The sequence below is a fragment of the Callithrix jacchus genome, chromosome 2 (assembly GCF_049354715.1).
Source record: "Callithrix jacchus isolate 240 chromosome 2, calJac240_pri, whole genome shotgun sequence".
In the NCBI taxonomy this organism is placed as follows: Eukaryota; Metazoa; Chordata; class Mammalia; order Primates; family Cebidae; genus Callithrix; species Callithrix jacchus.
In genome coordinates this window covers 36618603-36634512 of record NC_133503.1, presented here as the reverse complement: position 1 = coordinate 36634512, position 15910 = coordinate 36618603, and the positions used below count along the sequence as shown (strand labels likewise).

Below are 15910 nucleotides of genomic sequence, written 5' to 3'. Positions count from 1 at the left end.
CTTGAAAGCTTGGAGGCTAGAATTTTTCTTTTTTCCTTTTTTTTTTGAGATGGAATTTCACTATTGTTGCCCAGGCTGGAATGCAGTGGTGCTATCTTAGCTCATTGAAACCTCTGCCTCCCAGGTTTAAGCAATTCTTGTGACTCAGCTTCCTGAGTAGCTGAGATTGCAGGTATCCGCCACCATACCCAGCTTATTTTTGGTATTTTTAGTAGAGATGGGGTTTCACCATGTTGGCCAAGCTGGTCTCGAACACCTGACCTCAAGTGATCCAGCTACCTTGGCTTCCCAAAGTGCTGGGATTACAGGTGTGAGCCACTGTGCCTTGCTGAGGCTAGAATTTTTCAAGGGTAGTCTGGCAGGCAGGAGGCTAGGGAATGGGGAGTGCTGATTGGTTGGGGATGATACGATAGGAGTGTGGAAAACAGTCCTTGTGCACTGAGTCTGTCTCTAGATAGGGGCGATGATGGGACCAGTTGAGTCATGAGTCACCGGTCCAGGTGGAGTCAGTTGGTTGCCAGAGTGTGAAAGTCTGAAAAACATCTCCAAAGACCAATCTTAGGTTCTACAATAGTATCATTATCTACAGGGGCAATTAGGAGAGTTATACATCTTCTGACCACTTCTGACTTCTGAGCAGTAAACAATGACTGGTTATCATTTATCTATAAACAGATCTTAGAAGAATTTAGGCTGCTCTCATAGTCCTAATCTTGTGGCCTTTTTTAGTTTTACGAGGTGGTTTCACTCCCAAACCAGGAGAGGGTAGTTTTGGGAAAGCACTATTATCCTTGCTTTAAGGTTAAATTATATGTCCCATAGTTACCTTGGCTTATGTGCATGAATGAACAAGGGCAGCTTGGATGTTAGAAGCAGGATGGAGTCAGTTCAGATTTCTTCCACTGTCATAATTTTTCTATGTCAGATCTCTCTGCTGTCATAATTATTGCAAAAGCAGTTTTAAAAGTGACCATTCTGTGTATGCCTCCCTAAGAAAACAGCACAGCTTTCTTACTTCCCCAGGTCCACAAGTGTAGAAAGTGCAGCTCAGACCTAAGAGTGCTCTTTATCTGGAGCCCAGGAGTTCAAGACTAGCCTAGAAAACATAGTGAGACCCTGCCTTCTCAAAAAATAAGCTGGGCTTGGTGACACACACCTGTAGTCTCAGCTACTTCAAAGGACTACTTGAGCTCAGGAGATCGAGGTTTCAGTGAGCCAAGATCATGCCACTGCATTCCACCCTGGGTGACAGAGTGAGTGAGACCTTATCTCAAATAAATAAATAAATAAACAAATAAATACAGTTAAAAGAGATAGGTTTTGAAAAATGTAAACATATCCCTTTTTGGTAGCTAACAGCAGTACCCTTGTCCCCAATGGAATATGGATGGCGCTAAGGCAGTCAGCTCATTTGGGGTCCAGGCTGTCCTCCTTCCTCAGCTTCTGGAACAGAGGGATGGCCTGGGTGTAGGGTTATGTGATTGTCCTGGGGAAATGAGCATTCTGACCTGCTTGATGGGAAGCCTGCTGAGATCAGGCTTAGCCTATTGCCCCTGCTGGGGAGCTCCCAATGGATCGTGTTCCCTGGACAGACGAAGAGGCTGAGCAACACAGTGATGTCAGCCCCATTGATTATCCCTCTTTCTAAAGGTTCTCAGCAGTGACCTCAAAGGTGAGGTATCCTTAGGGGAACTTTACTGAGTAATAGGAATAAAGGACACTGGGAAGGGGGGGTTACCCAAGCTGGGCTACACTGGCTGAGAGCCCCTGATAAGCAGAGTTGGCAGTGAGGCTTCCCATTATATCCTAGGGCCATTACCTTGGGGAGCTGGAATTGGACAAGCCTGCCTTTCCATTATGCAAGGAAAGGGCTTTTCAAGTAAATTTCCGTTTAAGTATGAGCTTAGATCGGTGAAGATGGGGCCATAATAGCTTTGATGGTCATCACAACTATTAAAAATACATTTTTTCCCTGTGCTCAGCCTGCCTTGTCATCTTCATATTGTTCATCCCCAAAAGACTGTGACTCAACATTTTCCTAGCTTCTAGGAGGCAGGTCCATAGGTATTTTCAACTTTTTAATTTTTCAACATACATAGTGGATGAAATTTACATGCTTAACACAGCCCATGGATGTATCCAGAATGTGATAAAACCCAAAAACTAAAAGACAGTTTGGTAATGGAGGTGGGTGATGGTTAAGTACAGCACTCTGCTCATTGGTCATTGTCTATAATGCTGGGCTTTCTTCTCTTCAGACCATCTGGTGTTGCCTGTTCATTGCTTAGGTCCTCAGCTACATAGAGTTCTCAACCTGCTGTCTCTGCTGCCTGAATGCTCTTCCCCTATGCTCTACCAGGCTGACTCTAGGTCTATCTCTAGGTCTCAGCTGAACCTAATTTCTTCAAGGAAGCCTCCTCTGATCCACTCCTCTAGCCCCAGACCAGGTTAAAGCCTTTTATTGGTTGTCTATCACTGCATAATAAACCACCCCAACCATGTATTTCCTCATTTTTCTGCAATTTTGGCTGGGTTCAGTCTTGCCTGGGGTCACCTCTGCAGCTGCAGTCAGTCGTCAGGTTGACTGGGTGCTGGCTGGTCCTGCATAGCCTCACTCATTTATCTGGAGCCTCAGCCAGAATGGTGGGAACCACTGGGACAGCTGGAATATCTGGGACAGCTAAGAGGCTGACCTGGTTGCATCAGGGCAGCAAGAGGGCAAGAGTTAAAGTTGTAAGATTCCCTTGAAGCTGAGGCTCAAAAGTCACATAACATTCCTTTCACTGCTTTCTATAGGTTAAAGCAAGTTACAGGGCTAACACAGATTCAAAGGCAGGGATATAGACTCAATTCGTGGCACAAAGTCATATTGCAAAGGGGCACATATCCAGAGATGGAGGACTTGTGGCCATCTTTGCCCATAGCCTAGCACAGGCCTCCTATCATAGCTTCTTAAGCTTTTCATCACTGCACTTATGGTAACTGCTGTTACATAATTCTTTGTGATTGTTTATTGTCTTTCTCTCCCACTAGACAAAAATGAGTATAGGAATCGACTGTCTCTTTCAACAGTCTATTCCAAGAGCTTGGCACATAGTAACAACTAGATAAATCATAGTTAAATGAGTATATGGATAGCACCCACCTCCTTTCTACCCCTGCCACCTCCAACAAAGAATTAACCAGCCCAGGCCGGGTGTGATGGCTTACACCTGTAATCCCAACACTTTGGGAGGCTGAGGCAGGCAGATCACTTGAGGTCAGGAGTTCGAGATCTGCCTGACCCACATGGTGAAACCATGTCTCTATTAAAAATACAAAATTAGCTTGGTGTGGTGGTGCATGTCTGTAATCCCAGCTACTTGGGAGGCTGAGGCAGGAGAACTGTTCAAACCTGGGAGGCGGAGGTTGCAGTGAGCTGAGATCGCACCATTGCACTTCAGCCTGGGTGACAGAGCAAGACTTCACCTCAAAAAAATAATAATAATAATAATTAATCAGCCCAAAATGTCAATAATGCCTAAGTCAAGGAACCTTGCTGGGAACTGACTGCTCTTTCAGTTCTCACCGGGTTTAGGTTTAGTTAAGTTCTTCCCGGTAGTAGCCTCACCCTACTTTGGTCTCTGGTGTCTGGTCCCACACTGCTCTTGAGCAAACAGCTTTTCTAGTCAAGCCTTTTGAAGAGCAGGGAGGGAGGGAATGGTTCCATCTGTCGGACAAAGCCAGGATCACAGCAGAAAAAGGCAATAGAGTTTTTGCAGGAAGGGCTTTAGGTGGGGATCAGCGTTGACCAGACTACAGCCCCCAACGGACGATGAAAAACATTCAGTGGGGCAGCACATGACTGGATAAAGTTGTTCGCAAAGCTGCTGTGTGTGACAAACTTGGGAGTGGTATTTAGAAGCTTGAAGTGCTTTCCTTCTTATTCTTTATTATTATTTTGAGACAGAGTTTTGATCAGTCACCTGGCTAGTGTGCAGTGGTGCAATCTCAGCTCACTGCAGCCTCGTCCTCTTGGGCTCAAGAAATCCTCCCACCTCAGCCTTCTGAGTAGCTAGGATTACAGGAGCACACCACCACACCCAGCCAAGTTTTGTATTTCTTTGTAGAGACTGGTTTTTGCCATGTTTTCCAGGCTGGTCATGGATTCCTGAGGTCAAGCAGTCTACTCAACTTGGCCTCCCAAGGGGGGAGACATGATGCCCAGCCAACAGTGACTTTTAAATTCTTCATTACATCACTGCCTTCTGATGCATTTATTGTTTTTTAATTAATTTTTTTAATTAAAAAATTTTTTAATCTATTTAGAGACTGCGTTATGAGACTGGCTAATCTTTGTGCTTTTGGTAGAAACAGGGTATTGCCATGTTGCCCAGGCTGGTCTCAAACTCCTGGGCTCAAGTGATTCACGTGGCTAGACTTCCCAAAGTGCTGGGATTACAGGCATAAGCCATTGAGCTCAGCCTGTGTTTATTATTAATAAACCGAAAACAAGGAAGTCAGTCTCTCCCTTCTAACTTTCATGGAGGCAATCTGAGCTCTAGTCTTCAACTGGAGCTTATCAGAGGTAGAAGAAATCCTGGTCGTCATCTGGCTTAGCTCTGTCATTTTATAAGGGGAAAACTAAGGTGCAGTGAGGAGAGGGAGTGGGAGAGTTTTGCAGGTGTTTTAGCTCTTGTGGATTCCAATCCTGGGCTGCTTCTAGGTAGTTTACTTACCTCTAAATTGATAGTACCTACTAATTGTCATAACAACTGTAAAACTGAATCAGTCCTTCCTTCCTTCCTTCCTTCCTTCCTTCCTTCCTTCCTTCCTTCCTTCCTTCCTTTTCCTTCCTTCCTTCCTTCTTCCTTCCCTCCCTTCCTCCCTCCCTTCCTCCCTCCCTCCCTCCTTCCTTCCTTCCTTCCTTCCTTCCTCCCTCCCTCCTTCCTTCCTCCCTCCCTCCTTCCTTCCTTCCTTCCCTCCCTCCTAAAGCCCTTCCTGCAAAAACTCTATTGTCTTTTTCTGCTGTGATCCTGGCTTTGTCCGACAGATGGAACCATTCCCTCCCTCCCTGCTCTTCAAAAGGCTTGACTAGAAAAGCTGTTTGCTCCCTCCTTCCCTCCCTCCTTCCTTCCTCCTTCCTTCCCTCCTTCCCTCCTCCTTCCTTCTTCCCTCCTTCTCTCCCTCCCTTCCTTCCTTCCCTCCCTCCCTCCTTCCTCCTTCCTTCTTCCCTCCTTCCCTCCCTCCCTCCTCCTTCCTTCTTCCCTCCTTCCCTCCCTCCCTCCCTCCCTCCCTCCTTCCTTCCTTCCTTCTTTCCTTCCTTCCTTCCTTCCCTCCTTCCCTCACAGGGTCTCGCTCTGTTGCTCAGACTGGAGTGCAGTGGCATGATCTCAGCTCACTGCAGCCTCTTGACTTCGCAGGCTCAAGGAATCCTCCAACCTCAGGCTCCCGAGTAGCTGGGACTACAGGAGTGCACCACCATGCCCAGCTAACTTTTGTATGTTTCGTAGAGATGGGGTTTCATCATGTTGCCCACGGTGGTCTCAAACTCCTGGATTCAAGCGATCCTCCCAGCTTGGCTTCCCAAAGTGCTGGGATTACAGGCGTGAGACACTGCACCTGCCTGAAATATTGCTCTTTAAAAAAGAACATAATGTCGTCTATGGTCATACCACCCTAAATGTACCTGATCTTGTCTGAAAAAGGACATAAAGTCTACTTCACAGGATTTAACAAGATAACATTTGAAAATGATTTGTAAAATAGCAAAACACATAAATATGAAATTAATTTTTTAAAATTATGAAAACATAGTGGAAGAATATGAGCTGTAGTTGGACAGAACTTGAGGTCACCTCAGTTAAGTTGCCTATCTGAGCCTGCCTTGCAGGCTTGTCAACAGGATTGTTGGTGCTCAGATATATAAAGTCCTAGCAGGGAGTTAGCAGCTAACATGTATCCAGTGCTTACTATGTGTTACAAATTGTTCAAAATACATTACATGGATTATCTCATTCAATTCTCACCCCACCTGAATAACAGGAATTATTGTTATGGTACTCATTTTATCAGTGAATGACCTGAACATATTAGGTTGATACGAAAGTGTGGTTTTTGCCATTAAAAATGATGACAGGCTGGGCATGGTGGCTCACACATGTAATCCCAGCACTTTGGGAGGCCAAGGTGAGCAGATCACCTGAGGTCAGGAGTTTGACACCAGCCTGGCCAACATGGCAAAACCTTGTCTCTACTAAAAATACAAAAATTAGCTGGGCATGGTGGCAGGCGCCTATAATCCCTGTTACTCAGGAGGCTGAGGCGGGAGAATCGCTTGAACCTGGGAGGCAGGGGTTGCAGTGAGCTGAGATCGTGCTACTGCACTCCAGCCTGGGTGACAAGAGCAAGACTCCGTCTCAAAAAACAAAAAAGTGATGACAAAAACCAAAATTACTTTTGCACCATTCTAATAGAATAAATGACTTTCCCAAGGTCACAAGCTGATAACGGTGGAGTTAGAGTTTGACTTTAGGTGGTATGGCTCAGAGCCCACATTCTCTAGCTCTGTACTCTACTCATTCCCAATAAAGGACTCTTACTAATATCACCATTACATCTCTACAGTGAGAGAAGAAAGGCAAAAAGATAACTAATGTCAGCTTGGAGCTGAAAAAAATTTTGAATTGGGCAGAGACTGGTGGTGCTGGAGGGTTAAGGAAGTAGAGTTCAAAGGCTTACAAAGGTGTTGAGGGGTCATTAAAGTTGGTAATTATGGCTTTTACTTTTTAAATATTTAATATAAGATAGTTATTCAAATATTTTCCTCCTGTATAAAGGGACAGTTTGAGTCTTGAGTGAATGAGTCTGTGACGTAGTTACTGATGATCGGACAAGCATGAAACAGTTTATTACTCAGCTGGACACAGGAAGTCTCTGGTAATTTTGACTGTTGATTTTTCCTTTTTTAATTTTTCACCTGGGTGCAGATGGGCTAAGGCAGAAAAGGGCTTTAGCCGACTGTTGATTTTTCTAAGTCACGTACATATTAAAACTTTTTTATTCATTGCCAGGAGCAGTGGCTCACATCTGTAATCCCAGTACTTTGGGAGGCCAAGATGGGTGGATCACCTGAGGTCAGGAGTTTGAGACCAGCCTGGCCAACATGGTGAAACCTCGTCTCTACTAAAAAAAAAAAAAATACAAAAATTAGCTGGGTATGGTGGCTGGAGCCTGTAATCCCAGCTACTCTGGAGGCTGAAGCAGAAGAATCACTTAAACCCGGGAGGCAGAGGTTATAGTGAGCCCGGATTGTGCCATTGCATTCCAGCCTGGGCAACAAGAGTGAAATTCCACCTCAAAAAAAACAAACAAAACAAAACAAAAAACTCTACTACTGGTATTATTGACGAGTATTCCAGTGTTCCAGTTTATCAATGTATCACTGATTATCCTAAATTTTACCCATTTGGGGGCTGGGTGCAGTGGGTCACGCCTGTAATCCCAGCACTTTGGGAGGCCAAGGCAGGTGGATCACTTGAGGTCAGGAGTTGAAGACCAGCCTGACCAACATGGTGAAACCCCACCTCTACTAAAAATACAAAATTAGCCAGGCATGGTGGCACACGCCTATAATCCCAGCTACTGGGAGGCTAAGGCAGGAGAATTGCTTGAACCTGGGAGGTGAAGGTTGCAGTGAGCCGAGATCGCAACATTGCACTCCAGCCTGGGCAACAAGAGCGAAACTCTGTCTCAAAAAAGGAAAAAAAGATATTTGGGGTGGGGCGCAGTGGCTCATGCCTCTAATTTCAGCACTTTGGGAGACTGAGGCGAGTGGATCACCTAAGGATGGGAGTTCGAGACCAGCCTGACCAACATGGAGAAACCCCGTCTCTACTAAAAATACAGAATTAGCTGCGAGTGGTGGCAGATGCCTGTAATCCCAGCTACTTAGGAGGCTGAGGCAGGAGAGTCGCTTGAACCCAGGAGGCAGAGGTTGCAGTGAGCTGAGATCACACCACTGCACCCCAGCCTGGGCAACAAGAGCAAAACTCCATCTCAAAAAAAAAAAAAAAAAAGATATTTGGGTTATTTACAATTATTGGTGATTAAGAATAAAGCTACTATAATTATTTGCAATAAAAATTACCTGCAATGGATAATAGTTAAAGACCCCAAGCATAAGAAACCCTGATGTTGAAATACAACTTAAGAAGGTGCTTACAGGCCGGGTGCCATGGCTCACGCCTGTAAACCCAGCACTTTGGGAGGCCAAGGCAGGTGGATCACGAGGTCAAGAGATTGAGACCATTCTGGCCAACATGGTGAAACCCACATCTCTACTAAAAAAATTAAAAAATTAGCTGGTCATGGTGGCATGCACCTGTAGTCCCAGCTACTCGGGAGGCTGAGGCAGGAGAATTGCTTGAACCCGGGAGGTGGAGGTTGCAGTGAGCCGAGATCATGCCACTGCACTCTAGCCTGGCGCCTGGCGACAAAACAAGACTCTGTCTCAAAAAAAAAAAAAAAAAAAGACGGTGCTTAGGTGCTTACAAATGAGAATCCTGTAAATTTTCCTTAAAGTTCTCTTCAACATACCTGTGAGTTGCATTCATCTAATAAAAAATCTTATCTAGCAGGGAAAGAAATCTTTGGGGGCTGTAGAAAACAATAGTACCAACAGAAAATATTGTCAGGGGCTGGAGGGAGGGGAGAATGGGAAGTGCCTGGTAACAGATATGGGGTTTCTTTCTCAGATGATGAAAATGTTCTGGAATAGGGTAGTGGTGATAGTTGTGCAACTATGTTAATATACTAAAAACCACTGAATTATATATATCAAAAGGGTGAATTTGGCCAGGCTAGTGGCTCACACCTGCAATCCCAGCTACTCTAGAGGTTGAGGCAGAAGGATCACTTGAGTCCAGATGTTCCAGACCAGCCTGGGCAACATAGTAAGACCTTCATCTCTAAAGTAAAGAAAAGAAAATTATCCATATGTGGTTGTACCTGTCTGTAATCCAAGATACTGGAGAGGCTGAGGCAGGAGGATTGCATAAGTCTAGAGTGACAGAGTGCTAGTTCTACTCAATTGAGTATTATATGTTTCAAATATTATGGATTTTTGTTTTGATATGGAGTCTTGCTCTGTCGCCCAGGCTGGAGTGCAGTGGCATGATCTCAGCTCACTCCAACCTCCGTTTCCTGGATTCAAGCAATTCTCCTGCCTCAGCCTCCCGAGCAGCTGGGGTTACAGGTGCACCATCATTCCCTGCTAATTTTTGTATTTTTGGTAGAGATGGGGTTTTGCCACATTGGCCAGGCTGGTCTCCAACTCCTGATCTCAGGTGATCTGCTTGCCTCAGCCTCCTAAACTGCTGGGATTAAGGCATAAGCCACTGTGCCTGGTCAATTTATGGTACATTTATATAATGGATTACCATGCAGTTATTAGGTATCATGATTTGGAAGAATATTAACTTGTGAAAATACTTGTAGCAAATTATCAAATGACAAATGTGGGCAGCGTGGCAGTATGAAGCTATGTACATGGATGGATGGAAAAAAACACAGAAACCAGTGATTTCCTTTGGGTGGGAGTTAGTGTTCTACATATTCTCCTCTTTTTTAAATTAACTAATTATTTAAAAAAATTTTTGAGACAGAATTTTGCTCTTGTTGCCCAGGCTGGAGTACAGTGGCATGATCTTGGCTCTTGGGTTTGAGCAATTCTCCTGCCTCAGCTTCTTGTGTAGCTGGGACTACAGGTGCACACCATCGCACCTGGCTAATTTTTGTATTTTTGGTAGAGACGGGGTTTCGCCACATTGGTCAGGCTGGTCTAGAATTCCTGACCTCAAGTAATCCACCTGCCTCAGTCTCCCAAAGTGCTGAGATTACAGGCATGAGCCACTGTGCCCACCATATTTTTCTTTATAGTTAATGTATTCTTCAAGTTTTTGCTATTAACATTACTTCTTTTTTTGAGGTGGGGGGGAGGTAGAGTTTCTGTCATCTGGGCTGGAGAACAGTGGTGCAATCATAGCTCACTGCAACCTCAAACTCCTCCCATCTCAGCCTCCCGAGTAGCTGGGAGTACAGGCATGCACCACCATGCCTGGATAATTATAAAAAAATTTTTTTACAATAGTAGTGATAGGGAGGTCTTGCTATGTTGCCCAGGATAGTCTTCAACACCTGGGCTCAAATGATCATCCTGCCTCAGCCTCCCAAAGCACTGGGATTATAGGCCCACAAATTGATTTTTTTAAAGGGTAAAATGGGCTGGGCATGATGATTTATGCCTGTAATTCCAGTACTTTGGGAGGCCAAGGCAGGAGGATTATTTGAGCCCAGGAGTTTGAGACCTGGGCATCATAGGGAAACTCTGTCCCTTAAAAAATTACAAAAAAAATTAGCTGGGTATGGTGGCACATAACTGTGTTCCCAGCTACTTGAGAGGCTGAGGTGGGAGGATCACTGGAGCCCAGGAGTTGAAGAATGCATCAAGCCTTGATTGGGCCACGGGCACTCCAGCCTGGATGACAGAGTGAGACCCTTTCTTAAAATAAGTAAAAAAATTAAAATTTAAAAATAGATAACTTCTAGATAACACCCAAGGAATGCAAAATGGTTTCAAAAAATTCCTGAGAGTTGGTAAGATAGCGTATTACTATGAAAGGGTAAAAACCAAAAACCATGGAAAATGTTCACGTAATGTTTAAGAACACGGGGCTTTGGAGTCAAATCTGGTTTATAGTCTAGACTCTTTCCTTGGAAGAGTGATAGAATTTCTCTGAGCTTCCGTTTTTCTATTTATAAAATTGGGATGATACGAATATCATAGTGCTGTTTTTAGGATTAAACCAGATTATACATGTAAAAGGGCAGAAACTGTTGCAGGATAAGTCCTCAATAAATAGTAAATGTTAACAATTGTTGTTAAATAAAGGTTATAGAAAAATGCTCTCACCCCACCTCCCCGCGGTACCCGGGGTAAGAAAGGGTAGACAGGCCGGACGCGGTGGCTCAAGCCTGTAATCCCAGCACTTTGGGAGGCCGAAGCGGGCGGATCACGAGGTCAGGAAATCGAGACCATCCTGGCTAACATGGTGAAACCCTGTCTCTACTAAAAATACAAAAAATCAGCCCGGCGTGGTGGCACGCGTCTGTAGTCCCAGCTATTCGGGAGGCTGAGGCAGAAGAATCGCTTGAATCCAGGAGGCAGAGGTTGCAGTGAACTGAGATCGTGCCACTGCACTCCAAGCAGGGAGTCAGAGTAAGACTCCGTCTCAAAAAAAAAAAAAAAAAAAAAAGGTAGAAGAAAAATGATTCTCCACATGGGGCGATACGACTTCCTATTTTAAAGAAAAATCCAGAGGTTACCGTGCATCTTTCCTAGTATATACATCACTTTAGTATAGAGTCAGCCCTGAAACTACACCCTATTTTTCGTCCAATCACACCACCCCTAAAGTGAAAGTCACTCTCCCTTCTCCACTCTTTCTGGCCCCTATTCCCACCCTTAGCTTCCCAGTTCACTTTTCCCAGTCACTCATTTCCCTCTTCCCCGCCCCGCCCAGAGGTCGTGGCTTCCCCCTCGCCCCGCCTATCTCTTGTTCTAACTTTGCCGCCTTAGTAGCTCTTGGCCAATCGGGAGTGTAATTATTTCTTTTTCCCCGCCTCTTCGTGACGTTTTCATAAGTACGACCTATGATTAGTTTTGCTGGAGCAAGAGGCGACCAATCACAGGCAGATATTTTTGGAGAAGATGGGCAACCAGTATTATCGCTGGTGATTGGCTGGAGTGGCCCGAGTCGAGAAAATGGCTGCGAGTACCTCCATAGTCCCGGTGGCTGTGACGGCGGCAGTGGCGCCTGTCCTGTCCACGAACAGCGATTTCTCAGATTTGCGGGAAATTAAAAAGCAACTGCTGCTTATTGCGGGCCTTACCCGGGAGCGGGGCCTACTGCACAGTAGCAAATGGTGAGATGTTGGAGTGGGAAGAGACCGGGCTTGGATCCTTGGCCTTGGGGGCTTGTCGAGCTGATCAGTTTGTGTCGGTGTTCCAGGTCAGCGGAGTTGGCCTTCTCTCTTCCCGCATTACCTCTGGCCGAGCTGCAGCCGCCTCCGCCTGTTACAGAGGTAAGGACATCTTTACTGTGAGCGCTCCCCGTCAACCCAGGGGTGTGCCTCAAGAACCACTGAGTGCCCTGTCACTGGTGGGGGGCAAACTGCTTAGCAGGAGTGTTTGTAGAGGGAATTCAAGCATTTAAAAGAGCTGGGTGTTTTAAGTGATTTTATCCATGTAGTTTTCTTGAGTTTTGAAAGCCCTGGTGGTGCTCTTATTTAAAGCTGGAGAGAATTAGTAAACAATTATTGCTTATGATTTCAGCCTTTCAGGGCTTATAGCCAAACCTAGACATTAGTGCCTCATAATAGTAAATATTATTATAAGGAATTATCATAAGAGTATCTCATAACACTCAAGTGGATGAGAAGAATCAAACGTTCTGGCCGAGTGCGGTGGCTCACGCCCGTAATCCAGCACTTTGGGAGGCTGAGGTGGGCGGATCACGAGGTTAGGAGTTCAAGACCAGCCTGGCCAACACGGTGAAACCCCGTCTCTACTAAAAATACAAAAATTAGCCGGGTGTGGTAGTGCACGCCTGTAATCTCAGCTTCTCAGGAGGCTGAGGCAGGAGAATCGCTTTAACCCGGGAGACAAAAGTTGCAGTGAGCTGAGATCGCCCATTGTACTCCAGCCTGAGCAGCAGAGCGACTCTGTCTCCAAAAAAAAAGTTTTTACAAAACCTACATTGTTGTCTGATCAGCATAGCAAATAATGATTGAGTTTAGGTGCTGAGTTGAGACGACCTTGGGTTCAAATGACCTTTGGCAACTTAAACATCTGAGCCAATTTCCTCATCTGTGCAGTGATGATAGTAATAGTATCTACTCCATGGGGACATTGAGATAATAATATAGACTGCTTAGAAGTGTATGGTGCTTGCATCTATATTTCAGTCAAGTTCTTTATTAGTAGCACCAAGGTGGGCAAGTGATTTCTAAGTGACAACCTCCTCATCTACAGGTAATGTTAATAATTGCTGGGTTTTCAAGAAGTTTAAATAAAGCAATAGTAAAGCATATGGTACACTCTTAAGTAAATTTTTTTAGTCATTGCAGTTTATATCTTACTAGCTTTTACTCCTGTGCCCACTTTCATAGTGCCTAGGACCATCATTGGTCCTAACTAGGATAAATACTTGTTTTTGTTGTTTAAATTTTAGATTCAGGGGCTACATGCGCAGTGTGCAGGTTTGTTACAGGAATATTTTGTGTGAGTCTGAAGTTTGGGGCTTTAGTTAAACTCCTCATCCAAATAGTGAACATAATACATGATAGATAGTTTACTTTCTTTTCTTTTTTTTTTAATACGAAGTCTTGCTCTTGTTGCCGAGGCTGGATTGGAGTGCAATGGTGCGATCTTGGCTCACTGCAACCTCCGCCTCTTGGATTCAAGAGATTCTCTTGCCTCAGCCTCCTGAGTAGCTTGGATTACAGGCAGCCACCACCATGACCAGCTAATTTTTTGTATTTTTAGTAGACATGGGGTTTCACCATGTTGACCAGGCTGTTCTCAAACTCCTGACTTCAGGTGATCCACCTGCTTCAGCCTCCCAAAGCGCTGGGATTACAAACATGAGCCACTGTGCCTGGCCAGATAGTTTTCAACATTTCCTTTCCTCCTTCCCCCTTTTGGAGTCCCCAGTGTCTGTTGTTCCCATATCTATGTCCATGTGTACCCAGTGATTAGCTTCCACTTACAAGTGAGAACATGCTACATTTGGGTTTCTATTTCTGTGTTAATTCACTTAGGATAATGGCCTCTAACTTTATCCGTGTTACTGCAAAGGGTGTGATTTTGTTCTCTCTTTTTTATGGCTGTGTAGTATTCCCTGGTGTATAAGTACCACATTTTCTTTAGTGCATCATTGATGGGCACCTAGATTGGTTCCATGTCTTTGCTATTGTGAATACTGGTAAACAAGCGAGTGCAGGTGTCTTTTTGGTAGAATAATTTATTTTCCTTTGGGTATATACTGAGTAATGGGATTGTTGAGTCAAATGGTAAGTCTATTTTTAGTTCTTTGAGACATCTGTGAACTGCTTTGTTCACAGAAAGAGGCTGAACTAACTTATAGTTCCACCAACGGTGTATAAGTGTTCCCTAAATAGGATCAATAATTATTGAATAAGTAAATAAAGCATATTTATTGAGAAGTAGGGCCTCAGTACCTATTACCCTCTCCTGAGGGTTCATATTATGCATAGGGATTTTACAGACTTCGAAGAAACCTGACCATTATTGAATTATTGTTAAGTGTTAGCTATTGGTTTGTTTAATAGCTTTCAGTTTGCTATGAGAAGGATTGATTCAGCTGACTCTTTACTAATTTGTTGTCCACTTAGTGTTTTCAGGTCTTCTCTAAGGAGTATCTCTAAAAAGAACCCCAGAGTAATGTTTTGATCTAAAGTTTAAACTAGAGTAAACCTTAAAACTGTGATTTATTGGCTGGGTGCGGTGGCTCACGCCTATAATCCCAGCACTTTGGGAGGCCGAGGCGGGTGGGTCATGAGGTCAAGACATCGAGACCATCTGGTCAACATGGTGAAATCCCGTCTCTACTAAAAATACAAAAAATTAGCTGGGCATGGTGGTGCGTGCCTGTAATCCCAGCTACTCGGGAGGCTGAGGCAGGAGAATTGCCTGAACCCAGGAGGTGGAGGTTTCGGTGAGCTGAGATTGAGCCATTGCACTCCAGCCTGAGTCACAAGAGTGAAACTCTGTCTCAAAAAAAAAAAAAAAAACAAACAATATGCATTTATGAGTGTGTTGGTTTAAGTTTTTCAAATTTTGTTTTTTCTCCATCTTTTCATTTTAAAAAAATATTTTAGAAAGAAAAGTTTGGCTGGGTGCAATGACTCATGCCTGTAATTCTAGCACTTTGGGATGCTGAGGCAGGCAGATCACTTGAGGTCAGGAGTTTGAGACCAGTTTGGCCAGCTTGGCAAAACCACTACTAAAAAGACAAAAATTAGCTGGAAGTGGTGGCACACACCTGTAATCCCAGTTACTTGGCACCTGGGGCATGACAGTCGCTTGACTCTGTGAGCTGAGATTGTGCCGCTGCACTCCAGCTGGTGACAGAGTGAGACTCTATTTCAAAAAAAAAAAGAGTTCTATGGGCTTACTTGGTAATAAACTAAATATATAAAATTATATATATAATATATATATATGCATCTACATGTTCTGGAGTTTTAGGAGGAAGAAAATAATCATTTTTCTCTTACATCTTGAAATTAACGATATGCTTTTTAGTTTTGAACTTTTGTTGTTCTATTCCCAACCACTTACGTAAGTTTGTTTCTTTTTTAGGAGGATGCTCAGGATATGGATGCCTATACCCTAGCCAAGGCCTACTTTGATGTTAAAGAGTATGATCGGGCAGCACATTTCCTGCATGGCTGCAATAGCAAGAAAGCCTATTTTCTGTATATGTATTCCCGATATCTGGTGAGGGCCATTTTAAGATGTCATTCTGCCTTTAGTGAAGCATCAATATTTAGAACCAATGGAAAAAGTTAAATCTTTTAAATAGCTTAGCAATGGGCCACTGAATGAATGTACTTTATAAATACTTCGCATTAATAAAAAAAGGATATCATAAATAAGTTAAAAATAGTGGTACAGAAGAAAATATTCTTAGGAATAACTAACAGGATAAATAACAACTGGATTATTTGCTTTAGGTTATATAAGGTTCTTCATGTCTGTGAATTAATATTATTGTGTAAGAATTAAGTTAAAAAGCCTGGGCTGATTTTTAAATTTATAAATTCATTTATCATTTTTATAGTATAT

General features: G+C 43.9%; 1 protein-coding gene across 6 annotated transcripts in view; it reads left to right on the top strand.

The window, feature by feature from the left end:
* Positions 1–15910, top strand: part of CDC23 (cell division cycle 23) — a 52801-nt gene that overhangs the window by 14306 nt on the left and 22585 nt on the right. For 4 of the 6 annotated variants that reach the window (XM_078360252.1, XM_035285634.3, XM_078360242.1 and 1 more), the window contains 2 exons: positions 12051–12123; positions 15425–15562. In XM_078360252.1, the coding sequence (XP_078216378.1) occupies positions 15440–15562 (123 nt within the window). In that variant the 5' untranslated portion in view covers positions 12051–12123; positions 15425–15439. Of the gene's footprint in view, positions 1–11792; positions 11965–12050; positions 12124–15424; positions 15563–15910 lie in introns of those variants that run through there. The other 2 variants (XM_008985461.5, XM_002744197.6) reach the window with 1 other exon arrangement.